The sequence below is a fragment of the Artibeus jamaicensis genome, unplaced genomic scaffold (genome assembly GCF_021234435.1).
Source record: "Artibeus jamaicensis isolate MK-2021 breed Jamaican fruit bat unplaced genomic scaffold, CSHL_Jam_final contig_387, whole genome shotgun sequence".
Classification (NCBI taxonomy): Eukaryota; Metazoa; Chordata; class Mammalia; order Chiroptera; family Phyllostomidae; genus Artibeus; species Artibeus jamaicensis.
The window spans coordinates 38,730,793-38,748,803 of record NW_026521812.1 but is presented as its reverse complement, the minus strand read 5'-3'; the positions used below and the strand labels follow the sequence as shown (position 1 = coordinate 38,748,803).

General features: G+C 38.8%; 1 protein-coding gene across 7 annotated transcripts in view; it reads right to left on the bottom strand.

The window, feature by feature from the left end:
- Positions 1-14,134, bottom strand: part of RNGTT (RNA guanylyltransferase and 5'-phosphatase) — a 247,508-nt gene extending 233,374 nt beyond the window's left edge. For 4 of the 7 annotated variants that reach the window (XM_053664814.1, XM_053664810.1, XM_053664809.1 and 1 more), the window contains exons 1-4: positions 13,851-14,110; positions 9,064-9,173; positions 955-1,058; positions 778-866 (exon numbers count right to left, since the gene is read on the bottom strand). In XM_053664814.1, coding sequence (XP_053520789.1) covers positions 778-866; positions 955-1,058; positions 9,064-9,173; positions 13,851-13,914 — 367 coding nt within the window. In that variant the 5' untranslated portion in view covers positions 13,915-14,110. Of the gene's footprint in view, positions 1-777; positions 867-954; positions 1,059-9,063; positions 9,174-13,850 lie in introns of all 7 variants that reach the window. The other 3 variants (XM_053664811.1, XM_053664812.1, XM_053664813.1) reach the window with 3 other exon arrangements.
- Positions 14,135-18,011: the final 3,877 nt, after the last annotated feature.

Here is an 18,011-nt window from a genome sequence, read left to right as displayed (position 1 = left end):
TATATGCCAATATAAATACCAGACAGAACAATAAATAACAATAAATAAATAAACAAGGCTCAAAATGAAACCTTAAAAATTCTAGATCACTCCTAGCCACATTATTTATAATAGAGAAAAACTGAAAAATAACCCAAATGCCATTTTAAGTCATTGTCATTTTAAGAAAATTTACTTATTTATTATATTTACTGTTTACTGTCAACCTTCCTCCAACCTAGCACCCCAACTTCCAAACCACACTAGAATATAACCTCCAAAAGAGCATCAACTTTTTTCTGTTTTCTCTATTGATATGTTCCAAGGACCTATACCTGGCAAAAAGTAGCAATCAATAAATATTTGCTGAAAGAACTGTCCATCAACAGGAAAATGAATAAGCTGCAGTATATTCAGATGATGAAATACTACATAGCAGCAAAAATCAACAGTTACATACATCAGCATGAATCACTCAGATACTGGAGTGAAAAAAAGTTTCAGAATAACACATATGGTATAAAATGCAAAATTATAAAAACTAAATATGCAGTGTCTAAGGTAGAGTTTCTCAACAGTAATCCGAAGAGGAGTTAACAGGGGCTTTATCTTGAAAAATATTAAAACTATAAAAATACAATTTTAACCACTTGTAAAAGTTAGTCTATTACTATAATAAACAATTGTCAGTGATTACATTTAAAAAAATACTTCCATATCAACTCACTAGTCAAAAAAGAGAAGGAAAACCCAACACAAAGTAACTATTCAACACTGGTAAAGTCAAGTCCAACATACCAATAAGTTCAGGTGGGTTTCTTTCATTGAACCGCTCACACAGGCGAATAAATGTCTCGGTATTCTCAGTTGTAGGGCACTCACCGTGTCTAGTAGTATGAAAACATCTTTTTAGAAAAGAGATTACACATTTCAGCAAAAGGTTCAAATCTTAAAGAATCTTAATACATGACTTACCCTTTACACTGAAGTTTTATATATTTGATTCCTTCTTTTTCTATGTCGTTTCTGTCATAGAACCTTGAAGTATTTGTCAAATCCACCAACAAGCCCATTTTAACCTTATTAAAAAAAGGGGGGGGTGTAGATTTACTAGTAGCTGAATTTGTTCCAAAACAAGCTGACTTAATGGCAACACTCCAGTTCATCCATCTACACTGCAGGAGGCTTTATGCTCTCTGCCAATGAACAATTAACATATCACTTATCCAAGTCTTATTCAAGGTACTAGAATGTAGCAGTCAATAAATGAAATAAATTAATCCACGAACAAATGATGGAACAAGAACATAAGCAAAACAGACTCACTTCATCATTATAAAAGTCTACCTAAAAAAGCAAGGACTAATATAGCTTTTGGCATCTGCCACTCCACCTAAGATTTATTAGACAAGAGGCTAGTGCAAGGGACAGTGCAAGGGATCTGAAATAGGCCCCAACCCAAACAAGCTCCAGGCACACATCAGCCCAGCATTCCAAGCATCCAGTGCTACATCATGTTAGGCAATTAAATTCTGAAGTGAGGATATAGGGAAAAACTATGTTCAGTCAAAATTCCCTGATAAACTCCTTAAATAATCCATAAAGAATAGACCACATGGCCATATTTCTGCATCTCATTAGAGACTTAATCCCATCTCTCAGCCAGTTTTCTTCCAGCACTGAAATAAAAATCATTATTTCTTCTGACAGGGTTGGCTTGTGTGCAAGGGCCATGTGGCTGAAAACCCCTTAACAACTAAAACCACACTCAGCCTGGCAGGATAGTCGCACTAAGAAATGCGCACCTGAACTGAGTCAAGAAAAAACTTGTCAAGACATCTGCCACCTCATTCTGAAGCCTATATTCTCTGGGTAGAGTGGCAAGAAAAATAATCTGTACTTTCTAAATTGTTATTTTTCTCTTTTGTTGTTACTACATTTATTGATTTCTTGTTGTTGGATCTGCCTTAAGGAGATTGATCTACATAATGAGTCAACTCCACTGTCATAGTGAAAAAAGCAACAAAACCATTTAAATTTCACACATGACAATAAAGACAAAATTGTGTGCTTCTAAAATATAACTAGCTGCCATAATGCGCTCAACTGATTTTTCCAGATTCCTTAGCTCAGATGTAGATGAGACAGATCAATCAGATGAATTCTTCCTCACAGGAAATATATTTTTGATACTCTTTTCTGCAATTTGTCACCCCTGAGCCTACTTCTCTTCTCTTCTCACACAGCTTCTGCAGTAATCTTAATTCCTTCAGAGGATATATACTACCAAATACAAAGATTTAAAAACCATATTACAGCTTCTCAGTGAGTTAGAATTAGAATCCATGTTGTTTGTCTCCAGATTCAAAATGAGAAATGAATGTAAAATAGGCTGAGCAGAAAACAATAAATTTTCTACATATACAGGAATACTTTAGCCAAGAAAACTGAGAAAGTGTACTGTGTGACTTAATTGCCCTGATCCCCAAAGACGAAGTCTGTCCAGAAAAAGTCCAGCCATTGTTAATATAACGAGAATGGTTTGCACAATATCAATGCAACCTGGCAGCCAAGGACAGTGGACTGGAAAAGGCATGTGTGAACAATGACAACTTCATAGTACTGGTCAGGGGGGGCAGTAGATGCCACTGAGTGAGCATGTGTACTGTGTGGCCAAAGCATTCAAAATGACTGAGCAAGAACAACAACAAATCTGCATCAAATTTTGCATTAAGCTTGAACATTCCCCTGTGGAAACTGTTGGAATGATTCAGAAGGCTTTCGGGGATGATGCAATGAGTGCAGCATAAATAAAAGTGAGGTACAAACACTTCAAAGATGGTCAAGAATCTGTTGAAAGTGATCCATGGTCTGAAAGGCCTGAAACAAGCAGAACAACTGAGAATGTTTAACCTGTACAGGCTTCAATCAACAAAATTGGCAAATGACACTGAGAGAACTAGAAGTTAATCTGGGGATTCTAAAAACTACTGTGTCTAAGATTTTGATGCAGGATACTGGCACAAAATGTCTTGAAACAAAATCCATTCCCTGGCTTTGCTACAAGAGCAGAAGGCACATTGTGCTGCAGTTGCTAATGACAATTCAAATCACTGCCAATGAACCATATTTCCTCAAGAAGGTCATAACTTAATCACACATCATATATAGCCGGAGATGAATGATGCATCTATAGCTACAATCTAGAAATGAAGGCAGGCCCAGTCATCCCAATGGAAGTACTGGTTCTCCATGCCCTAAAAAGGCACAGCAAAGTCACAGGAAGATCAAGATCATGTTAACTGTGTTTTCTGATGAGGAAGGTTGTCCATTACAAGTATACCCCACCAGGCCAAACAGTTAATAAGGAGTACTACACTTCAGTGTTCTTCATCCGTTGAGAGATGCAATATGACAAAAACAGCCACAGCTAAGGGCAACTGGTGATCAGCAGCTTCATCACAATGCACCCTCTCATGCATCACATCTTATGCAGAGTTTTTTGGTGAAACACCAAATCACCGAGGTGACTCAGACCCCCTACAGCGCACATTTGGTGCCCTGCAACTTCTGACTTTTCCCAAAACTGAAATCACCTTTGAAAGGGAAGAGATTTCAGACCATCGATGAGCTTCAGGAAAATACTACTGAGCAGCTGATGGCAGTTCCAACAAAAATTTTGCAGAGTGTTTTGAACAGTGGAAGAGACGCTGGGAGAACTGTGTGAGGTCCCAAAGTGACTGAGGGGACCGAGGTGTTATTGTCCTATATACAATGTTTCTTGTATCTTTTTCAATAAATGTCTCTATTTTTCATATTATATGGCAGCTGGATACTTTCTGGGCAGACCTCATATATGTATATGTAGAAACGTGTGTATGTATATTGATGTGTCTACATGGATGTGTTTGTGTGTAAATGTATCTGTGTGTATAACTATACACATACATATATTACATATACGTTTGTATTTTTCATAATATGTAATCCCAATCCACAAGTGAAGACAATAATAGTATGACCTCATAGAATTGTTATGAGGTTTAAATAAATTCCTTACTCTGTGCCAAGCACTAGTCTACCTGCCTTACATGCACTAATTTTATTTACAAATGAGGAAACTGAAATATGAAGAGGTTATGTAAGTTGCCCACAAAGCTCTCTAAGTGGCAAACTGGAATTCAAACCCAAGCTGGCCTCTAAGCCCGAGCTCTTAGCTCATTGCCTAGGAAATATTTAATGCTTTACAAATGTAAACTATTACTTTCAATACAATTATTTATATGAAAATAAAAATCAAAACTTTTTAAGCTAAAATAAAAAATATAAACAAATAAATATTCAAAGCTACACCAAGAAAGTGAATGAGTAAAAGGTCTTCAAAATCTAAATGGTGACTCTTCTATCCCATGATAGGAAACTTGCACATAATGAGCAATAGCATTTGTTGAAGGTACTAATACATAGCATACTAATAATAGGCTATCGAAAGTACAAAACAGAGCCCTGGCCAGGTAGCTCAGTTGGTTAGGGCACTGTCCTGATACACAAATGTTTCGGGTTCAATCCCCAGTCATGGCACATACAAGAATCAACCAATAAATGCATAAAAAAGTGGAACAACAAATCGATGTGTCTCCCTCTCTCCATCTCTCCTTTCTCTCTAAAAATCAATTTAAAAAAACAAACAATCAGAATCAGAATTGGACTTCCGCCAAGATGGAGGCGTAGGTTGGAAGCACTGCACCTTCTCACACAACCAAGTTTAAAAACAACAAAGTTTTAGCAACAAAAAAGCAGCCAAACCACAGAAAATTGAACTACACGGAAGTCTGACAACAACGAACCCTTCAGCCAAATTGGGCAGAGACAGCAGCAGAGTGGGGTCAGGCAGGAAAGATCAACCGGACCGACCCGGGTGCGCGACCCAGGCATGCCAGCAGCCAAGGGCAGATCCCAGGTGTGAAGACGTAGGCGGACCCACTGAGGGCGCAAGGCAGTGGACCCACTGAGGGCTGACCACAGTCACACATTTGAGCGCAGATAAACCAGTGAAGGAGTGAAGCAGTGAGACAGACAGTGCAGGCCCCGTTGTCCCTCTCTGACCCCACCCCCACATACAGCATCACAAACCAGCAATCTGGGTGGCCCCGCCCTGGTGAACACCTCCTCGTACTTAACAGGCACGAACAGATCAAAACATGGCTCAAGAACTCAGAGCCCCAGAGCCGATAAATCTAAGTGATGAAGAAATAGCCGAACTTTCAGATGCACAGTTCAAAACACTGGTGATCAGGATGCTCACAGAACTGGTTGATTTTAGTCACAAATTAGAGGAACATATGAAGGCTAAACTAATTGAAATGAATGGAAATGCACAGGAAACCGATAGTAATGGAAAGGAAACTGGGACTCAAATCAAAGGAGTAAACCAGAAGGAGGAAAAAAATGACCAAACAGAAAAGGATGAAGAAACAAGAATTCAAAACAATGAGGAGAGGCTTAGGAACTTCCAGGGCATCTTTAAACATTGCAACATCCGAATTATAGGGGTACCAGAAGGGGGAGAAGAACAGCCACAAGTGGAACACTTATTTGAACAAATAATAAAGGAGAATTTCCCCAATCTTGCAAAGGAAATAGACTTCCAGGAAATCTAGGAAGCTCAGAGAGTCCCAAAGAAGTTGGACCCAAGAAGGAACACACCAAGGCACATCATCATTACATTAGCCAAGATTAAAATGAAGATGAGAATTCTAGAAGCAGCAAGAAATAAGGGGACAGTCACCTACAAAGGAGTTCCCATCAGACTGTCAGCGGATTTCTCAAAAGAGACCTTACAGGCAAGAAGAGGCTGGAAAGAAGTATTCCAAGTCATGAAATCCAAAAACCTACATCCAAGATTGCTCTACCCAGCAAAGCTTTCATTTAGAATGGAAGGGCAGATAAAGTGCTTCTCAGATAAGATCAAATTCAAGGAGTTCATCATCACCAAGCCCTTATTATATGAAATATTAAAGGGACTTACCTAAGAAAAAGCAGATAAAAAAGATGAAGAGTGAAAGGACAGCAAAGTCACAGTTATTAAGAACCACACCTAAAACAAAAGCAAACTAAGAGGACAGCTAGATCAGGAGCAGAACCATAGAAATGAAGATCACATGGAGGGTTAGCAACAGGGGAGTGGGAGAAGGGGAAGGGGGGAGAAGGTACAGAAAATAAGTAGCATAGACAGTAGGTAGAAAATAGATAGGGGGGGCAAGAATACTATGGGAAATATAGAATCTAAAGAACTTGAGACATGTGGTCATAAACTAAAGGGGGAGAATGATGGGGGAGGGGGTGTGCAGGGTGTAGGGGAATGAAGGGAAGAATAGGACAACTGTAATGGTATAATCAATAAAACATATTTTTAAAAAACCAGAATTACCTCCATTAAAGAACAGTGTAAGAATGTATGTGCACACTGTACACAAGTGGCCTATATAAAAAAGGATTAAACATGTTTTAATCCTTGTTGTTTAAAAAAAAAGAGTATAAAGTAGAAGAGTAATAAAGATTAATGTTATGAGTTGAATTATGTTCCCTAAAAAGATATGTTCAAGTCCTAGCTCCCTATGAATATGAATTTATTCAGAAATACAGTAGAGTTACAGGGTCTTTGCAAATATAATCAAGAAAAGATGAACTGATACTGAACCAGGGTGTCCTTATATGAGAAAATTTTGGACACTAAGACACAAAGGAAGAATGTCGACAATGAGGCAGAGACAACTGATGGAGCCCCAAGCCAAGGAATGCCAAAGATTGCTGGCAATCAACAGAAAGTAAGAGAAAAGCATGAAAAACATTCTCCCTCCAGGCCTCCAGAAGAAACCAACCTTGCCAATACCTTGATCTGGAACTTCTAGTATCCAAAATTGTGAGCAAATAAAGGTCTGGGGTTTTTTCAATGTATTTTTAATTATTTAATTATAGTTGAAATAAAATATATTAGTTTCAGGTGTATAATCTAGTGATTAGACATTTACTACTTCAAATGAAGTAGTGATCACCCCAATAAATCTAGTAACCATGTGACACCATAGTTATTAGAGTATCACTGACTATATTCGTTATGCTGAACTTCATATCCCCATGACTGTTCTGTACCTACCAATTTGTACTTCTTAATCCCTTCACCTTTTTCACCCATTCTCCCAACCCTCCTCCCACCAGGCAATCATCAAAATGTTCTCTGTATCTATGAGTCTGTTTGTCTTCTGCTTGGGAGGGTTTTTTGTTTCTGTGTTTGATTGGTTGGTTTTTAGATTTCACATATTAAGTGAAATCATCTGGCAATTTCTCTTTCTCTGTCTTAGTTCACTTAGCCTAATGCCCTTTAGGTCCGCCCATGTTGTCACAGATGGCAAGATTCCACTCTTTTTTTTATGGCTGAATCATATTCCATTGTGTATATGCACCACTTCTTCTTTATCTGTTCATCTAATAATGGACACTTAGGTTGCTTCCATATCTTGGCTACTGTAAATAATGCTGCAATAAATATACTGATGTATATTTTTTTTCGATTTAGTGTTTGGTTTCTTTGGATAAATACCCAGAAGTGTAGTTGTTGAGTCTCTTTTGTCTCCTGTTATAGCCTTTGTTTTAAAGTCTATTTTGTCTGATATAAGTATTGCTACCCCATCTTTTTATTTTTTGTTTCCATTTTCATGAAATACCTTTTTTCCATTCCTTTACTTTCAGTCTGTGTAAGTCTTTTAATATGAAGTGAGTCTCTTCTATACAGCATATGTAAGGGTCTTATTTTGTTATTCATTCAGTCACCATATAACTTTTGATTGAAGCATTTAATCCATTTGCATTTAAAGTAACTTATAGATATGTATTTATTGTCATTTTATTATTCATATTTTTTATTTTTTCTTCTTCTTAAAGAAGATCATTTAACATTTCTTGTAATACTTGTTTGGTGGTGATGAACTCCTTTAGCTTTTTCTTGTCTCGGAAGCTCTTTATCTTGCTGGGTAATCTTGGTTGCAAGTCCTTGCTTTTCATCACTTTGAATATTTCATGCCACTCCCTTCAGGCCTGCAAAGTTTCTGCTGAGAAATCAGCTGACAGTCTTATGGGAACTCCTTTGTAGGTAAATAACTGCTTTTTTCTTGCTGCTTTTAAGATTCTCTGTTTGTCTTTAATCTAAAGTTGTTGTTTTAAGCCACCCAATTTGTGGTAACTTCTTACAGCAGCCCTAGGAAACTAATACAATCAGTCTTAGGCCAGAATAACATAAAAAACTGCAGTTTCATTTAGGAAACTAGTTTGGCACAGTCTTATAAAATTAACCATGTACTCAACAATCATATTCTTGGGTATCTATACAGAAAAAATGAAAACTATGTTCACACAGACAGCTGTACATGAATATTCATGACAGCTTTATTCACAATACCCCACAACTGGAAACAACTCAAATTGGTTGAAAGGTTATTTAACCTTTCAAAGGAGAATGATTAAATAAACTCTGGTACATCCATACAACTGAACAGTATTCAGCAGCAAATAGGAACAAACTTTTTGTTGATACAAGCAACAACTTAGATGGACTAGAAGGGAATTACACTTAGTGAAAAAAAGCCATTCCTACAAGATGACATACTGTTTCACTCCATTTATATAAAATTCTCAAAATGATCAAAATACAGAAATGATATTCTGCACAGGGCTGCAGGTGGGAAGTGGGTCTGGAACAGCTCTATAACCACCACCACAAATCTACATGTTGGATCAAACTACAAAGAACTATACACACATATACACAAATGAATGCATATATAAACTAGTAAAAATGAAATAAGGAGTACACTAGACTCAACAGTTATGTACCAATGTCAATTCCCTGCTTTTGATACTGCACTACAATTACATAAGATGTCACCATCAGGAATAAATGGGAGAAAGGTCCAAAGAACTCTATACAATTTTCGTAATTTCAAAATAAAGCTTAAAAAAAAGGTCACCCAAAGAACAAGAGAGAGATAAAGTATATTAAATCAGTATCAGAAATATTTTGTTTCTTACCTTCAGACTCTTTAAATAATTTGAGAGCATACTGGGATGGAATCGATTTTCTTCAGCAACTTGGCTGTCATATTTTGGTCCTAACATTGTCTTCAACGGTAAGAATCTTCCTAAACAACATGAAGATCAGTAACAATTTGCATTTAAAATAAAAACAAAAAAGTTCCAGGTTAAAACTCTGTAGTTAGCAATTATCAAAATCACTTTCTTAAAAACTCTGTAGTTAGCAATTATCAAAATCACTTTCTTAGAGTGTTTTATATGAACTGTTCATGAAGTATTCTCAATCTAAACTATACTTTTCAAAAGACACTGCCTTGGAACTTCTAAGGACAACATAAATTCTAGAAATTGACAATCAGATTTTACAGCAAAGAGAAATTACCAGCTAATGGACTTCCAGGAAGATTCTTAAGTTCTAAACCATTACATTAAAAAATTATTGCCTTAAAACCTTTAAAGATACAGTACTAAAAAACTGGTAATGAAGTGAATTAAATCAATTCTTTAAAATTCCTAATTACACCTTTTTAATATGGAGTTGGCACTCTCTCCAACTTAGGAACCTTATCCTACATCTAAGCACAAGGATCATGCCAAGTAGCCTGCTAACCAAAACCATTCTCCAAATAACTACCAGTGATTACAATCTCAGCAGACTGACTGAATTTTTTGGCCTTTTTTTTTTTCTTTTTGAATCACAATATAAGCATAAGGGAAATCAGTTTATGTAATCAATTTTTAAACATCACTCATTTTAACTGATTTATATTTTAAAGCAATTAGAATATCTACCTAAAATAATGAGTAAAATGTTAACATCTGTCCAGAGACTTCAACCTAAATTTCATTAAAAGATAACTTTTTTATATGTTTCTTTTATATAAAAATCAAGACCACTCAAGATCACCAATAATCTCCACATTGCTAAATCCAATGGTCAATTCTCAGTTCTCAAATAACTGATCACTTTTTAATTCAAGAGGGAGCTCCTGACTCACTTTTTCACTGGGCTTCCAGGACACATCCTCCTGGTCTTCCAATCTCTCCAGCCTCTCCCTCTCAGTCTCTTTTACTGGCTCCTCCTTATCTCCCTGACCCTTCCATGTTTTATCCCAAACCTCTGTCCTTGGACTTCCCTTCCATCTACACTCAACTCCCCTGGTGTGTCATCTAGTCTCATAGCTTTAAAAGCCACCAATGTGCTAATACCTCACAAATGTGTATCTCCAGCCCAAACCTTTCCCTTAACCCCATCGGTTATGAAACTGCCTACCTGACTTAGTTTCTACTTGATGGCTTACAGACACCTCAAACCTGATATCCAAATTTGATAGCTCCCAGTATTTGAATAGCTCCCAGTATTCAAACTCCAAAAGCTGCTCCTCTGATGGTCTTCCCTGCCACAGCAAATGGTTAACACCATTTAGTAGCTCAGGCCAAAACCTTTAGTTATCCTTGATCTTGACACCTCTCTTTCTCACACAACCCACATCCAACCCGTTAGCAAATCTGATCACATCTATCTTCAAAATATATCTAGAATCTGACCCTTTTCACTGCCTCTACCATTATCTCACCTAGATAATTATACTTCATTTAGTTTATTAACAGATATTTAATGAGTGCCTATTATGTATGTACCAACCACTGTTCTAGGTGCATGGAATACATTAGTGAAAAGAAAAAAAAACCATAAAATCCCTGATGGAGCTCATTTTCTACTGGGGAAATATGAACTACAAACAATAAACATAATTAGTAAATAATATAGTATGTTAGAAGATTCCATTAAACCTTCTCTCCAACTATCTATCTAGCAAACTTCTACTTACTCAAGATAACTCATGTATCAGCCTTCTCTGGCCCCCTTCTTCCTCTCCATCCCCTCTTCCTCAACCTCAAACAAAGAATTAGGTTCATTACCTCTGATATTCCATAATATTCTGTGATAGTCATTACTGTATTACAACAGAACTGTATTTTAAAATGATGGTTTGCTATTCCCGTGAGTCTATGAAGGTAAGGCACTATATCATAACCATCTCAAATACTTGCTAAGTAAAATGACTTCAAAGTTACTACCACTCTTGTCATACAAACTAGATACAGCATAATTTTATATTTAATGACCTTTAAGAAATAAGAAGTTTGTTTTCTTCACAGTGTTCACCTAATATCTATCACTCCGAAGAAGAAAAAAAGAATTCTTCAGAAATAAAGATTGGCCCTATGGACAGGGGCTCTCTCAGTGGAAGTGTGGTTCAATTAGAGGCTTCCCAGTGAACAGATGATATATAATTAGCACCATCTTCTTTATGATTCAAGAAAATTATGAACTTCTAGTACTAATAAAATGCAGCCTGTTTACAATGAGAAAATTTAAGTTGGCATAACATATTTTCCTCATAGGCAAAATATCAAAGATATCATATATTAAAAATGGGTTATTTTTATAATTAGAAAAAATAAGATGAAAAAGATGTGGAAAATGGGAATGAGAATGATTCCTCATTTTTCACTGAAGCTTGCAAGAATACAGCTAGTATTTCTTGCTCTATTACTATAAAACACTGCTAACCCTTCATTTTCAAAATACACAATGTGGCATGGACACTTCTAGGACATGGAGACAAAACTTTAGGGGAAATTCAGAGAAATATCAAGAATTCTATGTTGCATTCACTTTACTTTCTAATAAGCATCAGAAGCTGAAGCACTATTGATCAGTAAGATCACCCTGGTTGTCAGAAGGCCTGGGGTTCTATCCAGGGACCACAATCAACCAGACAGGCGAGCTCAGCGACTCACTGAACCACAATAATTAAGAATCTAGCGCTGGGCGGCCAAAATATACCAATACTAAACAGGAAAAACTTTATTCCTGAATCTTCATTCCCAGAGAAGGGAGGGAAGAACAGGCACACAACTCTATTTCTTGGAGGGGCGCAAAGCCACCTGGAGCTCAGTGCCTCACCTGCCACTCTCCACCCCTAGTCAGGGCCACATTTGTTCCATTTTTAATCTAACAATAAGTCAGTGTTGTGATATTTGTCATGCCATCCTACAGACTACGGCTTTAAGTTGTTTTTCCTATTTAAAAAAATTCACTTTGACAAGAACTTTGTTATGACTTTGTTTTTCTCACACATCAGTGTAGCAAATAACTCTAATAAGAGGATACAGGAAATAAGCTCCAGGCTACAAACGACACCAGACATCCAAGTATAGAGATTTCTCCATAATGTCACAGAGAAAACCACATGTAATAAGAAAGAATATATTATGGAAAAACAATAAAAAATTGAGATTTAAAAAACTAAAATATATATATATATATATAATATGAAGTCAAAGATGGCTGGAGAGTAAGACCTATAAAGAAAATGTAAAGAACTGTGATCAAGCCTTGGCCAGGTAGGTAGCTTAGTGGGTTAGAGCATCATCCCCACACACCAAGGTTCCGAGATTCAATCCCCAGTGAGGGTACATACAAGAAGCAACAAATGAATGCATACGTAAGTGGAGAAACAAATCAATGTTTCTCTCTCTCTCTCCTGCCCCCTTCTACCTCCACCAAATCATTCAAATAAAAACTTAAAAAAAAAAAGAATTGAAGGAAAGTACAATGATTATCAAGTACTTTTTCATTCCATGCATACAAAAGTGATCAGAACATTAAAAAATCATTTCATTTTTATTAAAGAAAAACATTTCTTCACTCTAAAGCTTGCTTTGATTATCTTCCAGTAACACTTTCATCCATTGTTTATGGCTTTATTGACTAAAGATTTTATATGAAAAGTGAAAAAAGCTTACAAACTACAAGAATCAGAAAACTTGAATAGAAAATTACCTACAGAATCTCCTTTTTCAACAATTTCATATAACTCAATAGACAAAGAGGAGATATGCACTCATAGTCCACTACAAAATCCTTTGATTTTTGTTTCAAAACACTTCTGGAAAAAACACACATTCGATAAAGGACCTGTATTTACAATATATAAAGAACTGTAACAGCTCGTCAGTAAGATAAACAATCCAGTTTTAACATCTGCAGAAGATTTGGACACTCCACAAAAGATATGGGAATTACAAAGAAGCACATGAAAAGATACTCAACATCAAACCACAATAAGATAACACTAGACAACCACTAAAGTGGGTAAAATTAAAAAGTCTGATCACACCAAGTGTTGAAGAAGATGTGGAGCAAACAGAACAATCATAAAGACTTTGGAAAAGAGTTCGGCAGTTTTTTTAAAGGTTAAATGTACACCTACCATACAATCCATTCCTATTCCAGAGATTTACCCAAGAGAAATAAAAGCATATGTTCATACAAAAAATTGTACGTGATTGTTCACTGCAAGTGACTTTGTAATAGTCAAAAACTGGAAACAACACAAATGACCGGGAACAAGTGAATGAATAAACAAATTGTGGTGTATCCATAACAATGGATATTCTTCCCCTCCTAAGAACCCTGAAAGGTTCACAAACTTCTAGCTAAGCTTCAAAGCACTGTCCACTGTACTCTTCAGTGCTCGGCTCTGGCCACACAAACCTTCTGTCTACCTTCCCGTCTGCAATACTTAGTCTTTCTGGATAGTGCCCCCACTCACCGACCCACCCCCTCCAGTCCAAGTTCCCAAACACTCATCCACGAAGCTTTATCGGATCGAGCACATCCCAATCCTGAAACACCACTAATGGGCACACAAACACCGAAATCTCCAGAAGCCGCCGGTGCGGGGGACTCGAAGACCCTCCGTCCGGGTTACCTGCCACCGGCTGGCCGCGCCGTGGACAGTTGAGCCACCGCGGCGGGATCTTGTTGTGAGCCATGACCTGGCGCTGGGCAGAGCGGCCCCCCTCCGCCAACGCTCGCTGCGCCTCCGCCGGCGCCTCGCGGTTCGCTCCGCACGGGACTTGCAAGGCACCCGTATCCCGGCCGAGGCCCGGGTTACAGCCGCTCCTACCCGGATAACGTCACGGAACGCGCGCCACTTTCATTCAGGAGCTACTCCACCACTTTAGGCGAGCCCACAATGCACTGCTACTTCCGCCCTCAAATGCCCCGCCCCCTTCTAGACGTCAGAGCGGATGACAAGGAAGCTCAACAGCGTGCTGGGAAAGAGTTCAATCTTAAGCGAGTGAAAGGGATGGGTTTTTCTCTCGCTCCGCCCCCCCAAGAACCGGGCGCTCACGTCAACAGCTGTGCGCAGACGCAGTTGCCCTTGTTTGGGGCAAGTTGACTAGCACGTGTTTTCTCTTCCCATCCCGGTAACAGATAGAAACAACACCCCCGCCGACCCCCACCCCGGCAAAATGAAGAGGATCCAAGTCTGTGGCAGTGAGCAGACTGGTCCGCAACTTTCACAGCGGCATCTGTTTTACTAATGAAAGGGGCCTTCCCATCATAATCACAGCTCAAGAGCCTCGTCGCCCTTTTTCGGCCCCCCTCGCTTCCCTGCCGGATCTGGGTTTGATTTGGAATTTGGGAAGTTTTCTCTGACATGGGTCAAGAGAAAAGCTTTAGAGAAATTCTAAGGGTGAGGGACTGGAATGCCAGAAATGAGGAATTTCTCCTTGGGAAGGTACTTCTACGAATCCATGTAGTAGCTGAAATTAAGCAAAAACAATTTTGTTTTTGCTGGTACATTTCTAGAGCAAAGTGTCAAAGTGTATTTGGGAACCTCGGAGGGTTGGTGTCTCAAAGTGACTAATGTGTATCATTGACAAAGGCAGAAATTGCCCGATGAGGTGCTACCACATGGCGGTGTACTCATCTGCCCTTACAGAACAAATGGTCTTCCCCTTCCAGTTAAGTAGGGGTAATTAGAAGCATTTTATAAAAGCAGTCGGGTAGTAAGACTTTCTGTAGGTACCAGACTAAGTTAAAATATTAAATTTAAAGCTGGTTGATGGCAAATTAACTATATTGTAGCGGCTTAACTGTAAACACAAATGCTCTATTTGGACTGCAAGAATATGAGGTGTGGGGGAATATATTTTAAAAAGAACTGGGAAACTTGGGGGGTGGGCAGCCCAGTCCGTGTATGCCCACACTATGCAAGATCAGTGAGTATTCCTCTGTAGAGAGGGCCCAATGGCTACCTCTCTGAAAGAGCCTGAGTTAGGTCACATTCCTGGTCTGTCCAACTGTTCTCTCTCCTGAGACCTTTTAATGGAAAGTATCTATCACTCCTCCCTTGACAGGACAAAGTAACACTGAGTTTCTTACCAGGCAGCAGTCTGCCTAAATAATGCCCAATTCTCAGCTGGCAGAGAGAGCATAACCCTGGCTGCACCTTGATTTCAGAAATCTAGCCTCCAAAAATGTGAATACATTTATGTGATTTTAAGCCATTCAGTGTCAGTACTTTTTACCACAGCTCTAGAAAACCAATACAAGGCCTCAGAGAACCTGGATCTGCTGCTGTTCTAACCCATGCTCTCTGGTTCTAAAGCTCTTGGAGCCGATGCCCTCTGTACCAAAGTCCCTAGGCTTTTTTAATTTACTTGGTACGCTCATGAGGTTTCAGTGCCCGAAAGTCTGTTCTAAAGAACTTAGACATTCAACCACAAACACTAAATCACCGTTTACTATAAGAGCCCTGACATCTTCAAGGGTAGAAACCTTTAGGTGTCTCTTCAGGTGGCAAGCATTAATTCAAGCATCTGCCAGCACCTCCATAGTCCTCAGTGGCCAGGGGTCCACTGCCCCCATTCCTATCTTCCATCAGAGCACTGGCCCCACTGTGTTGGTTTCCTAGGACTGCCATGACAAAGGGCCATGCACCACATGGCTTAAAACGACGGAAATTTATTCGCTCAGTACTGGAGGCTAGAGGTTTGAAATCCAAGTGTTGTCAGGGTCGTGCACCTTCCAAAGCCTCTAAGGAAGGATCCTGCTTTGCCTCTTCCAGCCTCTGGTGGCCCCAGTCATCCCTTAATTCCAACCTCTGCCTCCATCTTTACATGGCCTGTGTCTTCACATGACATTCTCATCTCCACGTATGGCCGTGACATTGGTCATACTAGATTATGGCAGTCCTAATCCACTATAACCTTATTTTAACTTCATTTCATCTGCAGAGAGCCTATTTCCAAATAAGGTCACGTTCACAAGTATCAGAGGTTACAAGTTCAACTTTTTTTTTTGGACAGTTCAACCGTAACACCCACTCTTACCTCTGGAAGAATACCTAGGCTTGCAGAAACACAAACTTTTCTGAACCCCAGGAGTTTGGCTGCTGTTTTTCACCCTTTCTCAGAGAGCCATCCTGTTTTTCAGAAAGTCAAAGACTGAGACAGAGGCCCTAAAAATCCATGTCCCTTCCTTTTTCTGCATACTACTATGAGCTACAGAGATGAAATATGAGCAAACTCAAATTCATCCTCTTTCGCTTCTTCTTACCAACTGTGCTGAACCTGCCTGAGAGCGTAAAGTCTTTGGTGGCACCCTTTCAGAACTCATCTCAGAGGCTCCAGGTATTCCCTCAGTGATCGGTGACTTCTTAAAGGCCCAAATTCATGTCTGCACATTGTTAAAAGATAAACTGAGCCATATTAAATAAAGAGTTTATTTGAGCAAAAATCAATTCCAACCAGGTAGCACCAAACTGGAAGTGGTTAGGAGCACTCTGAGGACAGGGGGCAGAGGAAAGATTTGTACAGTACAGACAAGGGTGGAAGCAAAAGGGAAATTATTTGATTGGCCATAATTTAAAGTCTAGTTGCCTGTTTGTGAATGGTCATCCTTAGAGTTTTGATTTCACAACCGAGAGGTACTTACAGGCTTCAATTTTGCTTACATCGGCCTCATAGCATTAGAACTACCTCAGTCTGATGACCTCCTTGTTTAATTAATTCAACTATGTCAATTTCCAAACAAGGTCTCGAAATGAAATAATTCCAGTTCCAGGGGTGCAAACATACACCTAACCCCGAATACGCTCTTGCGTGTAGAGATCTGATTCTCTGGTGTGGGGGTGGAAAAAATAATTGTCCTCTCACCTTTCTGAGTTCTTCTGGCTGGACTAATAATCAAATTAACACTACATTTATTATGTATGTGCTGAGAAGAGAAAAATTCTGAGATGTCCTAGTTAAATTACAGCAGGCCAGGGAGTGAGAGAAAGAAATGAATGTTTAAGCCCCGAGAAGCTGCTTAACCAACGAACAAGAGGCTGCTCGTGTTCCCAAATGAATGCTGGAGCTTTGAGTGAACTTCTGTGGTGACTACCACACACCACCACATCCTGCTTACACACAAACTTTCAGGACTATTGCCCATGACCAATCAAACATAGTAAATATTTCTTCTTTACAGACTATTCATCTGTCTTAGAACTGACCCTGCTTCACCTTTTCTGCTTCCCTTATCTGTAGCCAAGGTAAGTTCTTTCAAAACAACCCTCAGCTTTCTTCACCCAAACGTAATGTATTCAAGTTCCTTCAAATTCAAGATGCAGGTGTGCGGCCCGATGCAGGTAGCCCTGCTGCTGGCAGTTTCCACTTCAGGCCGCAGGACCTGGTCCTTTTCTGGGTAGCATTTGGCTCAATAAAGCCCTTCTACCGGAAAAGTTTTCAGCTATGAAATTTTTTTGTTCAGCAGTCCATAAAGGGAAATAAAGTACAACATAGTGAGTATAGTCGGTAGTATTGTAATAACTATGTACGGTGTCAGATGGCTACTAGACTTACTGGGTGATTATTTTGTAAATTATGTAAATGTCTAATTTCTATATGGTACACCTGAAACTGATATAATACTGTACGTCAATGTATTTAAATTTTTTTCTTAAAAAATTTTAAACAGTGCATACAGGGTTTCCATAAGAACATGAGATCCGAGGCCACATGGGGCAGTTGCAACTTCCATGCCATTCTGGACTAGGAAGGGAGAGATAGGGGTCCAGGATTTCAAAGGGAAAGTA